Source organism: Mustela nigripes, chromosome 8 (assembly GCF_022355385.1).
Source record: "Mustela nigripes isolate SB6536 chromosome 8, MUSNIG.SB6536, whole genome shotgun sequence".
Lineage (NCBI taxonomy): Eukaryota > Metazoa > Chordata > Mammalia > Carnivora > Mustelidae > Mustela > Mustela nigripes.
The window spans coordinates 5,528,398-5,550,057 of NC_081564.1; the positions used below are offsets into that span (position 1 = coordinate 5,528,398).

The 21,660-nt window shown below is 52.9% G+C and overlaps 1 protein-coding gene across 1 annotated transcript in view; it reads right to left on the reverse strand.

Moving 5' to 3' along the window:
• The window catches only part of DNAH10 (dynein axonemal heavy chain 10), a 140,082-nt gene that overhangs the window by 5,647 nt on the left and 112,775 nt on the right, over positions 1 to 21,660 (reverse strand). The window contains 16 exon segments of the mRNA XM_059408227.1: positions 548 to 643; positions 809 to 1,018; positions 1,721 to 1,921; positions 2,496 to 2,679; positions 3,681 to 3,832; positions 4,324 to 4,478; positions 5,021 to 5,125; positions 6,643 to 6,916; positions 7,949 to 8,178; positions 8,838 to 9,117; positions 10,469 to 10,616; positions 10,899 to 11,120; positions 12,324 to 12,541; positions 13,469 to 13,605; positions 14,671 to 14,852; positions 21,281 to 21,455. Of these exon segments, the coding sequence (XP_059264210.1) occupies positions 548 to 643; positions 809 to 1,018; positions 1,721 to 1,921; positions 2,496 to 2,679; positions 3,681 to 3,832; positions 4,324 to 4,478; positions 5,021 to 5,125; positions 6,643 to 6,916; positions 7,949 to 8,178; positions 8,838 to 9,117; positions 10,469 to 10,616; positions 10,899 to 11,120; positions 12,324 to 12,541; positions 13,469 to 13,605; positions 14,671 to 14,852; positions 21,281 to 21,455 (2,969 nt within the window).

Consider the following 21,660-nt stretch of genomic DNA (forward strand, 5'->3'; position numbering starts at 1 on the left):
CTGAGGGATCCTCCTGCTGGCCTGGCCACTGTGCAGCTCAAACCATGTTGACAGCAAGCCTTGCAACCACAGTGAACAAGAGGTGCCCTCACGAAGTGTGGCGAGCCCATATGCCATTTGCCAAACCCCAGAACATAGTGAACAGACCACAAAACCACCAAAGAAGCCAGCTGCCACTTTGGTCTTTGCAATTGGTGACATCCCTCTGTGTGCCACCTGCAGGCCATAGCAGGGGGCTTGGGGGGGGGCGCTGTATAAAGTAATGGTCTCCAGAGTGGCCCTCCATGCCCACCAGACAGGAGAAGATTACAATGACAGGCCCAGGGCTGTGCTGTCCCCTACAGAACGCGGCCCCCACAGTGATGTATCCAGAGCCTGCGCAGAAATGGAGCCCAGCAGGAGAAAGACACCCATGTGACAAGCCAACAGAATTCCTCAGAGACCCAGGGCCTTCAAATGACAGGTGGCAGAAGCAAGTGGGGAGTCACCAAGGGCTCAGAGGTGCTGCACAGGGCACCAGGTCACAGCCCACAAAAGACATTCCCACCTCTCCAATGAGGTACTTGAGGCTGCCCCACGGGATCCTAGGGTCATGTTGCTGGAAGGCTTTTGTTAGGTACGTGTTCAGAATCTCCATGCAGACCTTAAAAGAGGAGGGACAGGCATGGTTATACTCCACCCCACAAAGTCACTCACGCGCTGACCCTCCCCTGAAGTGTGGGTGGGAGCAGCTGGCTGTCGTGACCTTGGAGAAAGGGTGGGGGGAGACGAGCCAGCTGAGGGGGAACAGTAGCCACCATGTCTTCACCTGGAAGTCAGACTCATTGAAGTCATAGTACACGTTCCACCCGATCTTCCCGAACTTTCTCCTCTCCTGCACCACGGCGTGGAAGAACGCCAGCACATAGACCAGCGACTTGAAGGCTGGGTGTGGACACTGCTCCAGCATGTCGGGAGAGATCTTGAAGTACGTTGCTCTCATGTTGAGTTTCAGCCCATTGGGCGGCTCCGTAACAACCTGTCAGAAGACACATCGTGGCCAAAACCACAGACCCATGAGCCTGGGCTTGGAAGAGGCAAGAGGTAAACTGTAGATCTCTCGGCTTTCCCTTCACCTCTGTGCGGCCACCCTTCCCCTCCCCCACATAGCAAACATCTCTTGGGAGGGGCCCAGCCAAGAAGTTAAGGAACGAGAGATTGTTCTGGCTCCTGTTCATTAACTGAACCAAAGAAGGTTCTTTAGCTTCTCTGGGCCATAGACTCTTCAGATGCAAAATGGAAGTAGTTAAGTTTTCCCTCAACTGGCCCCTGATAACAGGTGACGAAACAATCTTTCTAAACATGGCTTCTCTGGAGAGTCAGTTAAGCGGGATGGATAAGCCTCTAGAGCACAGCAGGCCTATCACTAGAGAGAAAAAAATGTTTGATAAATGTGAAGTTTGGGAAAACGAACCCAGACAGGATTTTGGATACATGCGGAAGTGGTTGAGACAGGCCTGTTGTAAATGTCCCCCCCAAAACTCATCACCCAATCCAGGACAGCGCCTCGCTCAGGGGAGAGAGGGAGAGACAGACGCGGGAAGGGTGGGCGTGAGGGGTCCTGCTGTGACCCAGGTTTATTTGCAAACACACATGCACGCACACACAGCGGAATGGCAGTGGTCCAGGGCATGGAGCTGGGGGCACGGGTTGGGGAGGGGGTCTCTGTCTGAAGCCAGACCTTCAAGGACTTCTGCAGAATCCCAATGGGGAAGCCCTTGGTGGGGTCTGTGGTGAGCCACAGGCGGAAGTCTGGGTGGGGCTTGGTGATCCTCTCCAGGGACTTCTCCAGATCTTTTAGCCACTTGACCAGGAGATGGCAGTTCTGCAGCATCAGCCACTGTCCACGGGCCACCGCCATCTCCAGCAGCTGCAGAGCCACCTGCACCGCAAGACAGGGGAGCGGCTGGTGTCCCAAAGCCACACTGGCCCCATGCTCTCCAGAGATGCACTCCACGCCCCTCCCAAATTAAATAGCCCACCCCAGCAGGAGCCACAAAGAAGCCAGGGGCCCAGGAGCTCCAGAGGCTGCCTTCAAAGAACTGATTGCTCAGAGTCCCTTCAGGGCCACTGCTGTGCTGCTGGGCCAGTCCAGGTTCTCTGGGACAGTCGCATAGACACCCTGACTTCGACCGCAGCCATGCCCCAGGGGCAATGACTGCCCTGATCTGAAACGGATGTCACCAAGACTGGAGGAGATGACAACTATGTGTGAACAGACCTTAGGAACAACAGGCCACAGCGGCCAGGCGGGGTCAACAGTGACCGTGAGCTTGCTCAAGGACCATGCAGCTGTCACACATCATCTGGGCCCTGAGTGTTGCTGCCCAGAGGACCAGCAATGCACCCAGCCCGTGCAAGGAGCAGTACCCTTGAAACCACACACTAACCCACTGTTAACAGAGGCCAGGGACCGCTCTTAAATTCAGAGTTTGTTCCTTCCAACAACGAATTACCTTTTCTTGGCCCTGACCCATGGCGAGGAATTTGAGGCGGTTTCCTCCAAAACCACTGCGCTCGGCTAATTTCATAAGGTCGCTGGCAGGGTCAGAGCCAGGACTGAGGATGAACACAATGGGCGAGTTGGGAGTGCTCTGCTCAAAGATGGCCTCGAAGCTGATCATGGGGGGCTGCACGTACCTAGTGAAGGAAACAAAGCGGGGACTTGGAGGACAGCCACAGCGAACTCGGTCACCACATCCAGAACCTACCGGCTGTTCCTCTGGCATAGCTCTGCACAGGTTAGAGTGTCTACACTCTCGTCACACACAGGAGGGTGGACTCCTAGGGGACATGGGACCCACTGTGTCCCCCAGCACTCTCCAGGACATCCGTGGGGGCGCCTCCCAATGGGCCCTTCCAGGCAGATGTCCCCACATCACCCCCAGAGTCTCCATGCCGACAAATCCACAGGTACGTCCTGAATGGCCCACTTCTCAAAATTTTTGAAAATCAGTTACCAATACATCAGGCCTGGGCGATTTCACACAGAAATCCAAATTTGTAGCTTCTTTCCAAGAGTCGGGGAACCCAGCCACTCAGGGGCCCCTGCCAGCTGGTGTGAGTCAGCAGGAGCTAAGGGGCAGCTGTCCTGTAGGCCAAACTTGACCTCTCCCGTGTGCCGCCACCCCCGCCAGCCCCACTCACTCATTGCCCTCTGAGTGGGGTTTGCCAGCCCAAGTTCTCTGCCGGGCTTCCGTTCCAGAGTCACGCTGTCCAATATGGAAGCCACTGGGCACAGTGGCCACTGAGCACTGGGTTGCTCTGGGCAACTTACTGTCCCGCTGGGCAGTAAAGTCAAGTTCACACGGGACTTTGATGAGTTAATACCAAAAATAAAGTATCTCCATAATGTTTGTATTGATTACATGTTGAAATGATATTTTAATGTGCTGAGTTAAATAAAATGCTATTAAAATTAACTTCACCTGTTTCTTCCTGAGTGTGGCTTCTAGAATACTTGACACAAGCGGCTCCCACTATGGCTCTCCCAAATAGCTCGGAACTCGAGTGACTAGCGCTGCCTGACGACAGGGCGGCGGCAGCTCTCTCGGAAGCCAGGCAGCCATTCTATCTCAAGTCCAGGATGCAGGGGGAGACGCGACCGCAGCAGAGCCGAGAAGACTCGGCCACACACTTACTTCTCCCCCATTGTTTCAGTCACGTAGTCAGTCACCGCCCGATACACCCGATCCACACGGAAACAGCGCAGAATAAGCAACTTCTGGAAAGGGGTGACGTTGTCGTAACCCAACGGGAACGGGAACTGCTCGAGGGAGTCGAGGTCGCACCACTGGGAGAAGCACAGGACATTCGTGGTGGCATCAACCCAGAAACAGTACAGGCCCCCATTGTTACATGAAGGTCCCAAAAGTCACTGTAAAGGAATGAAACCTACACAAGTACAAGCCGCAAGGCCACTTTTAGTCTAATCTGTCATTTTCTACCCCGCGCCCCAAAACTACGAACTTCAGAAAGAGAGCAACTGAGTCTTTTTCACTGTTGAGTCCCCATGCCCACCAAGGGACATGGTCTGTGACAGGTGCCCATTTCTCAGATGGGTGGACAGATGGGTGGATGGATGGACAGAAGGATGGATGGTTCTCCCGCAACACTAGCGAAACAGATAAAAGAGAATTCCATCAAGGGTGTTGGAGGGTGCGGACTCCACCCTGACGGGGTCGCTCAGGCTCATCTTCTCACTCACGAGTAAGGCTACGGTTGGAGTCTCAAGACCACCGACACGGAGGGAAAGGAAGGAGGAGACACAGACCACGGTCTCACCTCCTGCCAGACGGCCACGTGTTTCTCCACATCATCGGGAAGATTCCCGAAGTTGTCTGAGAACATTTCCGATAAAAGCATGATATCCTCCCATCCCTGGTCAGACAACCAAGCGCAGGGCTTTTTCCGTCGGCTCTTCTCCAGGGAAATGTTTCCTAATCTCAACAGAAGAAGGGAAGTAAACAGCCCGCAGCAGTACGCCGGCAGGAGCGAGCCGCTCCAGACTGCGACTCTCCCAGACCTGCGTCTCCAGAGGGGACAGACGGAGGACGTGCAGGCTTGCCTTGTCACTAGCCGGGACCCCTCCCGGGCAGCTCAGCATGGCCTCCCGTCTCGGGGCAGGCTGTGGGCAGAGACCCGCTGCTCTGGGCCAGACCACAACCATTTCGGAGGCTGCAAAAGCGTCAACTGAAGTATTTAGTAACCCGGTGCTATGGGGAGGTGCCTGGGGGGCGCAGTCAGTGAAGCTCTGCCTTTAGCCTTCCTGGGATGGAGCCCCACGTCCAGCTACCTGCTCAGCGGGGAGCCTGCCTTCCCTCCCCCTCTGTGGCTCCCCCTGCTAAAGCTGTGCTGCTAGAAGCCGAGTTCGGAGGAGAAGTTTGGTAATACTGTGGTTCTGACAAATTTACATACGTGTGCAGCAGGGGTAGGGGTGGTCAAGGGAGCGGGGAAGAATGAAAGGAGACACGTCCTTCACCTTTTAAGAAGAAATCTAATTCTTCCTGGGGAACTCGGCCTTCTGCTTGTTCTATCTTGATCGTCATATTGAAAGAAAAAAGTAACTTGTGTTTCTCAAACAACCCTGGAGGGAAACATCAAGACGGGCACCAATGAAGTAAATTCACTTTCGAAGTGGAGTTTCCTACGCACAACAATCTTCAGCGTAGAAATAAGCTGCAAGGCCCGACATGGGGGGCGCCCAGCCCACCCCCCAGCCCTCTGCCCCCAGTGCTGGATGTCCGCAGTGTCTGAGCATACATAGCGCGGGCTCTGTCTGCACGGGGAGCCCACGAGCCGGCCTGCCATCCTGCTCACTCGTGTGGGTCTGCAGGGGCCCTGGCCACCACGCCCACCAGGGAAAGCAGAGCCACCCAAAGGCAACTGGGTCCAGAGCCTCCTTCTAGATGGAACACAGGCCGTTTGCCTGACTCTTGAGTGTGAGCTCTTTGTCCCGTGTCATCTAAGAGAGGCGTTGACACACTCCCTGTAAAAGGCTAGAGAGGGGACGCCTGTGTGGCTCAGTCATTAAGTCTCTGCCTTTGGCTCAGGTCATGATCCCAGGGTCCTGGGATCGAGCCCCACATCAGGCTCTCTGCTCAGCGGGGAGCCTGCTTCCCTTCCTTTCTCTCTGCCTGCCTCTCTGCCTACCTGTGATCTCTGTCTGTCAAATAAATAAATAAATATAATATAATGAATAAATAAAATCTAATAAATAAAATCCAATAAATAAATAAACAAAATCTAGATTTCATCTATTTGTTTGATAGACAGAGCTCACAAGTAGGCAGAGAGGCAGGCAGAGAGAAAGGAAGGGAAGCAGGCTCCCCGCTGAGCAGGGAGCCCGATGTGGGGCTCGATCCCAGGACCCTGGGATCATGACCTGAGCCAAAGGCAGAGGCTTAACCCACTGAGCCATCCAGGCGCCCCAATAAATAAAATCCTTTTTTAAAAAAAACATAAATAAATAAAAATAAACGAAAAAGTCTAGAGAGGCAGTACTTCCATCGTTACAGGCAGGTCTCCCTCATAAGGAGTGCGCGCCCCTGCAGCTGGGAGGCAGCCGTAGCAGACGTTCAAACGGCTGCAGTTCCAGCAGCACATTATTTACACGAACAGGCAGGGGGCCAGACCCGGCCTGCAGCTCACTGTTTGCCCACCTGAGCGGCCCAGCAGGCACATTCCACCAACAGATTCGTCAGGGATAGCGGGATGCTGAATGCGAAAGTTCTTTAAAACACACACACGTGCACGCACACACAGAAGAAAAACTGTCTAAGTCAACATCTGTGATTTGAAGTCTACCTTCTTGGCCGCAGGCGTTGGCTACGTAACTGAGCCCTGTAGGGACAACAGTCCTCAACCTTCCTCCTGCCCGACTGGAATGGGCTGAACTCTGTTCCTCCAAATCCAGATGTTGAAACTCTGACCCCCAGGGCCTCCAAATGTGACCGTGTCGGGAGAGAGGGCCTCTGAAGAGGGAATGAAGGTAAACAGGCCGCCAGCATGGGCCCTGATCCCATCTGCCTCTCGTCCTCAGCAGAAGAGATGTGGATACACAGACGCCTGAGGGGCACACACGCAGACCAGAGGGGTGCTCACCCGTGCAACCGTAGTTATAGATGTTGAAGGTCAGTGTGTCCATAATGTTCCGCAGTCGCCTCATGAGAATGGAATCAGGCAGGGACTTCTTAAGCGACAAGCCGAAGACCTCCAGGAAGGCGATGAGGGAGTACTGGTACATGGCATTGACCAGGGCCATCTCAGACAGCACGAAGAACAGGATGGCCCCCCTCCTGGCGGCCGGCCTGTAGCCGTCCCGCAGCCTGTCGATATCCAAGGCTGTCTTCTCCGCCAGCTTGAGCTTCTCCGATACCTAAAGAGAAGGTGCACATCACTGTGGAGATGGGGAGACTGACAGCGTCACCAGGATGACTTGGGAAATGGGCAAGTAAGGAATGCAGAGAGCAAGAGTGGGAGGAGCAGCAAAGAAATCCATGCCATGCTCGGGGGGGGGGGGGGGGGGGGGGGGGACCGCAGGACACGCCCCTCTTGCCAGATATAGTGGATGTTTGTTGGCTGGACTCCCCAGCACCTGTGCCCAGTCCTTCTAATGACAGTCCCTGACTAGCTTGGAGACTCCAACTTCCCTCCTCATCCCATATGTGGGGTCCACCCCAATCCCAGGAGAGGAGCACGTGACCCAGACCTCAGCCAGTCCACACACAGCATCCCCAGCTGTGAGATCAGCCTGGGGTAGGCATGTGAGTAAAATGACTCTTGGGACATTCATGATAGGGACAGGTAACGACTCTCACTCTTCCCTTTGGACCTTAATCTGAGGGGCCATGAGGCCATACCCACCTGGTGACCATGAGGGGAGCCTGGCTCATGGGGAGGCGGAGAATAAAGCCAACCCAACAAAAGCCCAGAAATGCAGAGAAACTAAGTCCTAATGGTATGTTTAGAGTCTTGGATCCAACCCTGCCTGAAGCCATCCCTGGACTTTCTGTATTCTAAACTAATAATTTCCCTTCTGACTTAAGCCAAGTAGAGCTGGGTTTTCTATCATTCTTGACTCAAAGGGGCTGATCTAATGCACAAGGGTCCCTGAGAACACCTCCAGGGCTCCCCTCCCCATACTGCACCCCAATAAATGTGGCCTGTTCTCATCAGGAAAAACCTCAGGTGACTTAGGGCCCAGATCTGGTGCCAGCACAGGTGGCTGTCCCCCACACCCCCACCTTACCCTAACACCTCAGCTTCTAAGATGCAGGAATGAGGCCCTGAGATCACTGAACCCAGTTTCCTCCTTGAGCAGATGAAGGGACGGACGCTCCAAAAGCACATCCAGGAACCACCCCGCTCCCTCCCTCACAGGGCAATGCACCTTCTATGCAGATGATACCTCCATGGCCTTGGATTTGGTCTCCTCCAGGGTCTGCACTAGCTCCACATTGTCCAGCATGTTCCCCGTGGAGGTCGCCAGCTCCCGAAGGAGGGAATCTTCCAAATCCTTCAGCAGGTTCTTGTTCTCACTCGTCTCCTGGATGAGGTGCTCCCGCTGCTCCTCCAGCTCGTGCCTCTCATAGGCCACCAGCACACTCAGCAGCTGGTCCTCGAGACCTTTCAGTGTGACTATGGGAGCAAGGGGAGGCCGTCACCACTGGACACCCCGCACATCCTCGCCTGCTGCACGCCTGTGCCTGGTGCGGGCAAGCAGAGGGTGTGGCTGAGCCCGCATTTGGGGAACTTGAGGACTGGCTCCCACCATTGCTCCAAAGCCACAGGTCCAAACAGTCCAGAGATGCCCCTCCACAGAGTGGTGGGTGACAAGCCTGCAGAGGCTCCCATCGATTGGGCAGCCCGAGATGAAAGTATACCCAACCTACTTAACCCATGTAGACAGCTGTAGGACAACCCTAGAAAGTGTAAGAAATGGCACCCAGCTCCTAGCAGAATTCAGTTGGGAGGAGGGGAATCCAAAACCATGCCACATATTTAAATGCAAAAACAAAATAACTTCCTGCCCCAGCAGAATGGGGATCCTACCCCACTCCAGGCGTGGGTATCCGAGCCCTATGGTCCAGACCCAGCGCGCCCCAGACACGCGTCTCCCTGCCTCCCAAGGGAGGGACCCAAGACTTCATTGTGAAGAACTGGCGGATGAAGATGTGACCCTGACAGCATGACCTGGGGTCAGCAAACAAAATGGCGTCCCCTGAAAGCCCTGACTTCCCATTGCGGTCTCCGTGGTAACCGCCCCAGTTTGCCACTGGGCTTGTATACATCCTCACCCGTGTAGTTGATAACCATGGCCTTTCCAAACACGGATGGGGTGTATCTGGGATTGGCCAGCTTGGTGTTTAGGTACAGCCTGAAATTTGAGTCGTAATCCACTTCCTTATCGCCCAGTATGATGAACTGCCGTCCTTGAGACACTTTGATATTTTTCTCTAAGACGTTATCAATTACGGGGTCGATGTACTCATCCACGTCATGGAACAGGAAAGGGCTCCCATACTTTATGGACATCTCCAGCTGCTTCAGGAAGTCGGGGTCATTAAAGGAAGCCACCTGGAAGACAGGGGTGCTGTGTGCTCAACAAACACACAGGGAGTGCGCCTTGGGAGCAGGGAGTGGGCGCACCCTAGCCTCAGAGGGAGCCAAAGCAGAGAAAGAATGGGGGCAGGGGGTGGGAAGCAAAGCACAAGACCCATAGAAACCAGAAACCCATCAGGTTCAGGGTCTGAACAGCCCTAAGTAATCACGACAGAGTCTCACGACCCCTCACAGAATGGGCCATCTCGGGCCCCCCGGCAGGCTGACAGCAGGGGGAGGTCGAGGATGAACTCTGCATTAATAATATTTGTCTCACTGTAGCTCTGTGTATATTTTAGAGACATACCTTCCCCCAATAGCTTGGACATTCTCAGGAGCGAGGACCAGGAAAAAAAAAAATCAGGAAAAAGTAAAACTGAGAATCATGGGTTTGGGAACTAGTTCAGCAAAAAGTGACTGGACCCCAGCAATTTTACCCAGGAAAGCTGAACACATACGCCCACCAAAAAAGCAAGCAAAAAAACCAAAAGGCACATGAACGTTCACAGTAGCATTACTTGTAACAGCCAAAAAGTAGAAATCATGCAAATGTCCATCAATGGATAAATGAATGGTAGAACGTTGTCCATCCACACAACGGACTATGATTCAGCCATGAAGAGGAAGGAAGCACGGACTCCTGCAACAACTGGGATAAGCTTAGCAAACACGATGCTCCGCGAAAAAAGCGAGACACAAAAGGCCACACAGCGCATGATTCCATTTGTGTGAAACTCTCCAAAGGAGGCAAATCCATAAAATGCATTAGTGGTTGCTAGGAGACAGGGAGGGGGAAAAACGGAAGGATGATGGCGGACGGCGACTAAAGCACACAGCATTGCTTTTTGGGGTGGTAAACCCTGATCCTGGTGATTGCATAATTCTGCATATAATACACTAAAAACCACGGAGGTGTATGCTTTCAAAGGGTGAATTTCACAGTATGTGAATTACATCTCAACCCAAAGATCCTAAGGTATCTTTCCTCCAGTCCAAAGGAAAAAAGTGACTGAGCATCTTGGTCCAACACGTACAGGTAAGGGGACACAAAGATAAGGAAAGCGCGATGTCCAGCTTCAAGCTGCTCATAGCTGGGAGGTAACACACGGGCAAGAAAGCAAAGCCCAAGGCAGGTCATGCTGCCCTCAAGAACTCAACAGGGCGGGTGAGCAGAGAGGGGCAGGGCTCTGCCCAGGGATGAACAGAACATTTCAGCTCAGCATTGCCAGGGGCGCGGGGCTGCCAGGTAGAGATGGTGGACGAGGCAAGCTCTGCCCTAAGCGTGGGAAGTGAGGGCAGAGGACACCCAGGGAGGAGCTGGCCATACCCGCAGGTTATTTTTCTCTTCTTTTCTCTTTATCCAGTTGAGGGCCTGCTGCTGTGGGTCGATGCAGAGGGGGAAGCGGCTGGCCCGGGTGGTGAGGATGCCATTCTGAATTGAGAGCTCATCAGGGGGCAGTCCCTGGGATCCCCACCTGGAAGGGACAGTGACAGGGAAGTCTGTCTTTCTTGCCATGTTGTAACTGAGTGCTAAGGGTGGTAAGACTGGCCTTCCAGAACAATCTACCCACCCCCAGGCTGCTCCACCCTTCCCCACGGCTGGGGAAGCTGGATTTGCAGCTCACCCTGCCATTTCTGTACAGGCAAGTTGGCTGCATGCCTCGCTCTCCTGGGCCAGGTTGATGCCCACGTGGACCGCTCACTGACCCCACCCCACACAAGGCACCCACGTCCTCCGGATTCAGGGTCGCACACACCTGCTGATCTCAACATCATCTGTGAGCAGGTTTTCTAACCGGAAAGGCTGGCTCAGGGGAATCTCCCGCTCCAGGATGTCATTTTGCCAAACTTGGTAGACCATCTGGTCACGGAACTCCCACGTGAACGCGCCCTCGTAGCTCAGGAAAGCCGCGCACAGCAGGCAGTCCCCCAGCAGCTTCACCCGCCGGTGCATCAGCTCATCTAGGTCATTCAGCCACCTGGTGCAGGAGACGGGGGCTGCGGTAAGCCGTTAGCTCTGGCACAATCAAAAGGAACATTCGAGAAGAGCCACCTTGACACACTGCTAACAGGGCTAGCCAGAAGGAAACATTGTTGGAGATAGTCCCTTCTTCTAGAAACAAAGTCGGAAGACCTTGTTCAATTTTAGGGCTCAGAACCCAGCATCTAATCGGCTGGAGAAGTGTTTACAGGAAGCATCTAGTCTCAAAGCTATTTATTAAGTAGCAATCACGTTATCTCTTTCTTTTTTTTTTTAATAAGTTTTTTTTTAAAGACTTTATTTACTTATTTGACAGAGATCACAAGTAGGCAGAGAGGCAGGCAGAGAGAGAGGGGGAGGCAGGCTCCCCACTGAGTAGAAAGCCCGATGCAGGGCTTGATCCCAGGACCCTGAGATCATGACCTGAGCCGAAGGTGAGGCTTTAACCCATGAGCCACCCAGGTGCCCTGTTTCTGAATGCTTTAAATCAGCAATTTGCTGACACGCCCAGCAGAACTCCTGAGCTCAGGTCTTGCTTGGTGACAAAATTCTACCCAAGATAGAAGGGAGTAGATGTTTCCCTTGGCCCCTTCTTCTAAACAGCAAAAACCTTCTAGGTTTTAGAAATACTGAAAATGGTTTGTTTCCCACAAGCAAACAGTATTTTCTAGTGTCTTGTATTTTCTAGTATAACTTGCACAGGTGCCTGATTAGAAACTACTCTCGCATCCAGCGGACCAGCTCTGGCCAAACGGCCTTGCCCCGAGGCACCAGACAGCCCTACCTGCTTAAAATTGAAGCTCAGGACTGAGCCAGACTCAAGAGCCCTTGGAAGACAGCTGCCCCACAACCGAGGTGGACCCCCCGCTCCAGACCCACCCAGGACGCGCTCGGGGTTAAAGACCACTAGGAAGTCAACCTTTCCAGAACAGACAGAACCTTGCCAGAGGCCGCAGGTGCCTCCCTGTCTCGGCAGCTAGCCTGCCTCTGTCACCCTTGACAACTGTTCAATAAACCGCAGAACTTGTAAAATGGCCTTAGCCACGACAGTAGTGAAATCTGAACTCTCCCAAGAGGTCTCCAGATAAAAGCACAGCGTGGTGGAAAGAAGACACGGTAAGAGATTCAGGCCCTGGCGTTCACGGACAGACCACAGGGTCTCCCTCAGGGCTGTCATCAGAGGGGTTCCTCAGCCGCTGACCTGATGTTCTCGGACCCCAGCCCCGAGATGAGCTTGTCGGCTGCGATCAGCCGCCTCTCCATAATCTCGGCTTCTTCCTGCAGCATTTGCTTTTCCAGAATGGCGGCCTCGTACTTGGCCCCCAGGGCTTCCAGCTCCCTCTGGATCGCCGCCAACTCATTCTGGATCCTTTCTAGTTCGCGCTTGGTGAGGTAGAAATTCCGCTCCAGCCTGGCCACCTGAGGGAAGACAAGTCCCAGAATGCTGGGGAGGGGGACCACAGTGGGGCAGGGATGAACGAGTCTAACCCCAGGGCTTAGGTCTACACCGCGTTTCTAATGTTGTTCCTACTTCTTGGGGCCACTGTATGCCCTGCTGAGGGACGTGGCTCCTTTCCTTAGTCACCTAGCATTGGCTTCAAAAGCTCTAATCCCATTGGAAAACAAGATGCCCCACACCCAAGTTCGCAGATGGCTTAATTTCCATGCGCGCAGAGGTCACGGTAAAATGACACTGTGGTTCTAAGTCAAAAACTCAAAAGAACGTGTCGAGAACAGTCCTCGCCTTCCACCCTGTCCCACTTCTAGGAACAAAATTCTGAGGGATAAAGCAGTGTCAATATAGATGATCAAATCAACCTTGTAACTCTCTTTGTAGTCTGTGTTCTACATGTTACTTTGACCCAATGGTTCTCAGGTGGGGCCGCCCGAGAGGACAGATGGCCAAGTCTGGAGACATTCTGAGTGGTCAGATCTTGTGGGTAGGGATAATGGCATCCAGTGGGCGGAGGCAGGGGTTCCATTACACAATCCTACATTACAGCACTCACCCCCCCCCCCGAGAATGGTCCAGCCCCAAGGGTCAGTAGTGCCAAGACACCGCATCCTGCTTGAATTACAGAGGATGATTTTTACCCATTTATCCTACTCTTTGCACACAAAATTTGAAAGCCTTCCAGGCTTTGGTTCTGTCCGTCCATTCACGCTATCTAGACGAGAGTGATATAATTCAGGCCTCTCCTTTATTAGCGGTGGTGGAGGGGGATGGTTATGTGATGCAAAATCAGAACCTTGCCCGCATTTGTCCAGCAAAGCTGTGGACGTATTAATTCCAACTCCAGATTGCTTCCTGGGCAGCTCGGTTTAGGTCTTACACCTGGACAATACCTTTTCTCTTTTGGGCTTGATTTCTCTAAAAACGTCACAGTAGCCCATCACAGCTTCAACAAACTTCAGCATCCCCAAGCCTGCTTTGCTCACAGCTTCCATTTCTTCAGTTGTGGTATTAAGAGTCTTCAAGAGACCTGATGATCAAAGATGGAATGATCTTGATGGGTCACAAGGCCCATCTTGGGAAAATAAAATGGGAAATAAATTGCCGATGGACAAGCGCCACTAAATGAGTTTTGTGTAGATGGGTGCTTAAGACATGAGTGAGGGGCACAGGTTACGGCCACCCAGGACATCCCTATGATCCAGGCACCTCTGTGTCCAGGGTGTCCATGGGGACCCCCAACTGTGCAACAAAGTGACTCAGAGCAGGTAGCTAGCTGGAATTCATAGGCTGTGATGGGTCACCATCACCTCTCCCCGCCCCTTCACCCCAGGGATAATCTCACGCAAACGGAAACCCACCCAATCAATATTCAGGTAAAGAGAGGTCCTTGGGTTTTTTGTAGTTGTTTTATCCTTTGTGTTTCATTTAGCTTTGTTTCTGAGTGGCTGAGAAAGAGCATTTGATAATAACATTCTGAACAAAGCATGAAGATAAACAGTGACCCTGTGAACTTGAATGGTTTTTTGCAAAGACTAAAACCTTGTTCCCACTGGCTGAGCATCTAGGTAGGACAGGCATCTGGCTCAAAGGGAAAGCCGGCATTCTATAACCGAAGACGGGGAGGCTGGCTGTGGGCGGTACAAACCCCTCCTCGCCCGTCTCCCAGGGACCTACAGGAGACTTCATACTGGCAAAAGGTGCAAGGGAGAAGTCAGGGGTGGACCATCTCTTGCACCACCAAGCCTGATGCACAAGATGGACCGAAGAGGCGGCCAGACTGGGTTCCATAAGAGGATCCTATTTCCTAAGGAGAAACACCAGAGTGATAGTTCTTGAACGTTCGGAAGAATAGGCTGCTACTGACCCTCTAGCTCCCAGCCCTCCCATCTCACACAACGGTGCCTCCACCTTGCTCATTTCCTCTGGGAATGATCCTTCGGCCTATTCTGCCCAAAGAGCCACAGTGACAACTGACCCCAACAGGAGGGTCAGCCTCTGACAAGCCCCCTCTGTGCTCTCCATCCCTACTCCCAAAGTGTGAACTGTCAGACGGAGACAGACCCTGGCTCTTCCTGCGTCCGTCCATACGCACCTCTGATATTTTTCACCTGGCTCTGCGTGATCGAATCAAAATCAATCTCCATCAGAGACCTCAGGAAATTCGGGTCAGACATCATGCCCTTGGCGGTCTTCCAGTTGAGTTCCTTGTACCCTTTCATGATGAGGATGCACTCACACACCGTCTGCACCTGTTTGGGGGGCTTGGCAAAGGATCTGGTGAGAAATAAAAATGTGTGTGAATCAGACCCAGGACGCGCCCAGGATCTAGCCTAAATGAGAGTTTAGAAAAGTTCCAGAAAGTTCCAGAAAAAATGGCTCAGCCCAGAGTCCTTTCTTAGAGGTGACACAGCATGGAGGCCAAGGAAGCCATATCCCAGCATGGACTTGGGCTCCTCAGGGGAGGTGGAAGCTGCTCCCAGGGCAAGGACTGGTCTCAGCCACCGGGGACCAGAACCACAGGGGCGGGTATCATTAAAACGCAAACCCATGCCACTCAAGCGTGAGTCAGTAGGTCAAGGAGGAGCCTGAGAATCCATGTTTCTAATGACAGCTTGGCACAGCTTCTCAGACTCTGCCGTGTAGCCACTGGCATTACTGCTGTCCCCCTCCTCCTGCTCCTCCTCATCTTCGTCCTCTTTCCTGTTTACTAGATGAAGAGACAGCGCTCAGAGTGTCTAGACAGGCTGCCCATGTCCACACAGCCTGTGGGGTCCAGGGTCCCCACATCCAGGGCTCCTTCCAGGCTAGGTCACCCCTTACCGGTTTCCTTTGCCTTTGAGGAGACCAGACAGTCACTCGGCCCCTCCAAACACTCAGATGTCCAGTGCCTTCCCCCCTCCAGGGCACCGAGACCCCCAGTAAAGGGCCGAGCACGCAGCAGCACCGGTACACACGTTCAGGACCGGGAGGCGTGCTAACTGCACTGGGGGCAGAGGCAGGGGCGCTGGGCTCCCTGCTGCTCTCGAAGGCTCTCCACACCACGTGAGTCCTGCAGACGCCAGACCACGGAGAGAGCCAGAAGCTTCAGGAAAACGATGGAGAAGAGGTGAATGGAAGGAGGGAAAGGAGGGAAGAGGGGGAGGTGAGAGAGACCCCCTGAACGTGACCTAGCAGGGAGGCGGAGGCAGGCAGGGGCCCAGCCATCCCCACAGAAGGCCTGACCAACCCAGAGGCAAGCGGGAGGGGGCGAGAGCACAAGAACAACCCAAGCAGGGTAGAGTTATGGAGACGGTCTCTACTGGGCAAACGCCCCAGCCGCCCCGGCCGCAGGACCCCCCGCCCACCCGCCTGCAGACAAGAGCGGCGAGAAGGAGCGACGAGGCGCAGGGACAAGCCAGGGCGAGGGCTCCAGCACGAAGACGGGTGATTAAAGTGGTGGTCCTGAGTCACCAGGGAAAGGTGCAATTACACCGGCATTAGGTGCTTGTGAAAGCCCACAACGCTGTCAACTGTCTTTAAAAGGCTTCCTTCCAGGGCGGGGGACGGAGGCCAGGCCCAGGCCACTGATCTCTGAAGAATCAGAGGAGGAAAGAAGCGGTGAAATGTTCTCAGATAGAAGACGGAAAGGACCCCAGCCCCAGTGAGGGGTCCTGAGCGCATGGGCAAGTTATAAACCATTCAGCGTTCTCGGGTTTCCCACCTGCAAAACGGGGAGGCAGAGCCAGACCTTCCCACTCCCAAACCCTGCGAGTCTGTGAAAGTGACATTCTGGGCCATCAGCTGACAAGCTAGTACCTGGAGCCGTGTTTCTACAGAAGGTATTGCTGTCGTAACACAGGACAACTGAGGTATTAGTAATCCTGAGGTTCTCAGTCTGGGAAATAGAAACATTTCTGTTTCATTTCCTTTCTCCTATCACAAAAGAAACTCAGGAGAGGGCGCCTGGGTGGCTCAGTGGTTTAAAGCCTCTGCTTCAGCTCGGGTCATGATCCTTGGGTCCTGGGATCAAGCCCCGCATTGGGCTCTCTGCTCAGCAGGGAGCCTGCTTCCCCCTCTCTCTCTGTCTGCATCTCTGCCTACCTGTGATCTCTGTTAAATAAATAAATTAAATCTTAAAAAAAAAAAAAAAAGAAAGAAAGAAAAAAGAGAAGAATCTCAGGAGAGAGAGAGGAGGACGATATGCTGCCCTCCCTGGAGGGAAAGAGTCGTCACAAATGCCACCCCCTACCTTCCCTCATCTAATCACCCCGACGCTCCGACTGTGTCTGCTTTTCCTTCAGCCCAAGCTCCTGCCAGCCTCTAGTCTCCATCCTACAGCTGGTGGATCCCTCCTCTCTAGTCCCAGCTCAGTATAAATGTCGCTTTCAAGGGACACCTGGATGACTCGGTCATTAAGTGTCTGCCTTCGGCTCAGATCATGACCCCATGGTCCTGGGATGGAGTCCTGCATCAGGCTCCCTGCTCAGCAGGAAGCCTGCTTCTCCCTCTCCCACTCCCCCTGCTTGTGTTCCCTCTCTTGCTGTGTCTCTGTCAAATAAATAAATAAAATCTTCCAAAGAATAAGTACACTGATAAATAAATGTCCCTTTTAGGGAGCAGGGGAGGCGCCTGGGCGGCTCAGTCAGTTAAGCATCTGACTCTTGGCTTTGGCTCAGGTTGTGATCTCAGGGGGTTGGGATAGAGCCCCACACTGGGTACTACACTCAGTATGGAGTCAGCATGAGTTTCTCTCTGCCTCTGCCCCTGCCCCTCACCTGCCTCTCAACTAAATAAACCTTTAAAAAAATAAATGTCACTTCCTGGGGAATACCTTCCCCAACTCCCCACCCCCCAGACTAGGTGAGGTTCCCCCATTATCCATAGTCATGGCAGCAAAGACCGTCCCGCCCTAACTTCTTGGGTGATTTTCCTGTACACATGGGATTCCTGCATGAATGCCTGTGCCTTCCCGAGAGTGTCAGCTGAAGGTATTGAAGGCCTTGCCTGCCTGCTCATTGCTGCTCAGCCCCAGTGCCAGCATGAGGCGGGGGGGATGTAGGCACCCAAAGACTGCCAAAAGAATGGAAGGAAGAAGAGTAAAATCGGGGGCACCTGGGTGGCTCAGTGGGTTAAGCCACTGCCTTGTGGTCAGGTCATGATCTCAGGGTCCTGGGATTGAGCCCCGCATTGGGCTCTCTGCCCAGCGGGGAGCCTGGTTCCCCCTGCCTGCCTCTCTGCCTGCTTGTGATCTTTCTCTCTGTCAAATAAATAAATAAAATATTTTAAAAAAGAGTGAAATTGCAAGCCATTAACGAAGCAAGCCTTTTGTACTATAGAGGATCACCCACTTCTGATCTTCATGACTCCTACTACTCCCTGCCTTAACATCTGATGATTTCAACAAAGAGGACTGAGCATTACAGAATGAAATTGTCAAGATGTCAGTGCTAGCTCACCACACGTAACATCCAAACAACCTAAAGGAGGCCAGATTATAGTCACCTGGAAAAAATAAAATTGGATCAAGATTCACAGTGAACCCCTAGAAAACCCAAAAGATCAGATATTTCACTGTACAGAAATGAACTGTAAAAGTATGGGAAGAAATCATGGGGAATTTGTTTTACAATCCTATAGTTTTAAAAGGCCATTTAAGTATGACATGATATCCAAAGGCCACAAAATAAAATATTGCTAAAGTCTGTCATGTAAATACAAAAGTCTTATATACAGCAAACACAAACACACACACAAACCTCACAATCAAACTCAAATGGCCAATGAGCCACTGGGGAAAATATCTACAACTTACATCATGGCTAAAAAACGGATCTCCCGGGTACCTGGGTGGCTCAGTGGGTTAAGCCTCTGCCTTCGGCTCAGGTCATGGTCTCAGGGTCCTGGGATTGAGTCCTGCATTGGGCTCTCTGCTCAGCGGGGAGCCTGCTTCCCCCTCTCTCTGCCTGCCTCTCTGCCTACTTGTGATTTCTCTCTCTGTGTCAAATAAACAAAATCTTAAAAAAAAAAAAAAATGATCTCCCTATCACGTAAAAAACCACTGGAACTGAAGAAAAAAAAATGAGCACTAACGATTTAACAGATAAACATGCAAAGCATATGAACAGTTCACAGAAAAAGAAATACACATGACCCTCATACACATTTTTCACATATGAAAAAAAAAGGCCAATGTCACTTGCAATAAGGGAAATGCACATTAAAACTACACAAACACCCCTTTTCATCTACAAAAAAAGCAAAAATCCAAATGCATTATAATGCTCTCCACTGGCGAGGCTATGAGAAAGCAGGCACTGATGTGGATTACCGGGGAGTGTAAGTGGGTTCCACCACCAGGGAGAGCATTAAGCAGCAACTGTAGACATTATAAACACACACACACCCTTGGACTAGATTCCACCCTAGAAATGTAACCTTCCAGTGGACTTGCCCAGCTGCACAATGAAGTATGGTCAGGGTTATTCTTCTGCCTTCGTCAAGGCAGAACACTGGCAAGAAGCTGAAGCTTCATAAACTGTGGCTGGTTAAAAGATGACGTCAGGGCCGTCCAGTGGAACGTGGTGAACTCTTCTCAAACATGGGGGGGGAAGTTCATCACACGGCAACACGCGAGAGATCTCCAGAACACATTGTTCACCGGAGCAGCCAAGATATAGGAGAATGTGTACAGGATAGGACCATTTACACACCCCAAAAAAGGAGGAAACAAGAGCACTCGGGCATTCCTTGTTCTACCACTAACCTTCAGAATCCAAAGCCGGGACCTGAAGAGACACGTGTATATCTGATTGCCTTGATCATAAAAATTTTCTGGATCGGTATGTGAGAGCAGAAAGGCAGTGGGTACCTGTTGTGTGGGGGGAGGGGAACTAAGCTGATGGGGCAGGTGGGAGGGGCTTTCACACGTCATTTTGATGCCAAAACCGTGATCCTAGCTCATGCTTACTTGGCACCGACAGCGCGGTGAACCCAGTCCTGGAGCTCTTCCTGTAATAGTTCAGTCCGTCGATCCTCCCAACAGCCCTGATGTCATGGGGACCATTATCATCATCCCCATGTCACATATCAAGAAACTATAGCACAGAGAGGTTAAGTGAGTTGCCAGAGGTCACACAGCCCATAAGAGGCAGAGCCCCGCATGAACATATCATCTACTCCAATAATCACATTTTTAAAGATTATTCCTTTTAGGTCTTAGGCCATTTCCACTTTCTCAGGGATGAGCTGGGCCCCCATCTCACACCTGTCTCAGGCGTGATGCAGGCATCCCTCGTTCAGGGTGGGGACAGGTAGAGAGCTCTCCGTTTAGCTCCCCATCTCTCCCCTCCCCCTTGAGCTGATGTGGGGCCCCACAGCCCCTTCTCGCCAAATGAATCCCCTTCAAAACCTCTCCTCAGCTCTCTGCTCTTACAGAATTTTTCTGCTGCTGACCTGGGTATGGTGCCCAAAATTTATGTAAATGACAATTGGCTCTTTCCCTTGAAAACGTGCATGCTGATGGTCTGTCCCCCAGCACAGCTGGCTATGACTTTCTGCTTCGTTCCGGTGCCTCGGTCTGAACGTCTGACTCACATCATTGCGACTTTAAAACGTCCGTCCTTACAACCTCGTTCAACGGTGCTTCACGGAACTGAAAGAATGACTTCTTGCCAACACAGCAGAGTCTGCCGATGACCTCCCAAGAACTGCTTCAGTCCCCTGCCCTGGAACCAGCCAGACATTCGGTTCAAATCCCCAAGTATCACTAATGAGCAAACAACCAGGGCACAGCCTTTGACAGAGGAAACCTGCTGGGCCTTTAGGAAGAGGAAGAAGCACCGAGAACAAGCCTCATTCTGCCGGGAGCCCAAGACAGAAAGTCAAGTAGCGACCTGGAAACAGGAGACTCTCTCACCGGAGGCCTGACTGTAGGGCCAGAAGGACTGAATCCCATCTGACAACAAGGATGTGATGGGGACAGCTGAGGGGCTGAGGGTAGCAAGCGGAGCTGTCGGGGGGAGTTATTGGGGGGAGCTAGGCAGACAGGGCAGTGCGCCTTCTTGGCTTCAGTCTCGGTGCTAAATTTACCAGGGAAATCCCTTAACGGGGCCCCAGGGTCAGACCACACAAGGCAGGGAGAAAGCTCCCCTACCAGCCCCGCACCAGGCCCTTGTTCCTGGAAGTGCTCTGGTGGTGGCAGATGCAGTCATGTTATAGGTTATTTGCCAAATGCCTGGGGACCACAGCGAGGAGCCCCTCTCCCCATCCTTCTCAAGCCCATTTGGCTAGAAATGGGGCCAGGCATCCCCTCTTGGCTCTCAGCTCATGGCCCATCTCTGTCACACTCTCTTCAGCAGGGCACTGGTCCCCTGGGTCAGGTGCCCTATGGCTGTTTAGGGCAGATACTGCTGCGGGGCTTCCTGTGGAGAGCACTGGCCCACTGGGCTCTGGGACTCTGCCCCCTTCTATGAGACAGCCTGGGTCGAGAGCCAACAGGCCCTGCTCCCTCCTGGCTGGGGGGGACCTGGGGCACCCCAACTCAGTGCCCAGAGCCCCATCTTCCTCATCTGCAAATGAGGACAGAACCCACGGCCTTAGAAAGCACTCAGCCCATTGGCCGGCCCATGACAGAGCTCCGATAGTGTCTGACCTCCAGGAGGAATGGAATGGCTGTCAGAAGCACCACGGGCAGCCATACAGACACGGAGATCGCCGTCGGTCACCTGATCTCCGTCACGTCTGATTTGTCCAGCTTCTGCAGCTCCAGCTTGGCGGCCTCTAGGATAGGCATGACCTCGGCGAGGGCCATCTCGGCCTCCGCCTTCTCCACCGCAATGATCTTGTTCTGCTCTTCTATCTCCATGGCTTTTTCCTCTGCGAGCTTCTTCTTTTCCTCGGCTGTGGGGGGAGAGGCTGGTGAGTGAAGATGCCGGCGTGGAGAGGAGAGACCACCACCACGGAGACAAAGCCACACACAGCCCGCCAAGGCCAGTGCTGGGCTGTCAGGGCATCTAAAACTCTTGGGCCAATATGGCGGCCTTGGGTGTTCCTGCTAGAGCAGAAGTTCTCACCCGGCATGGAGTCTCCAACACCAGGACCGCTG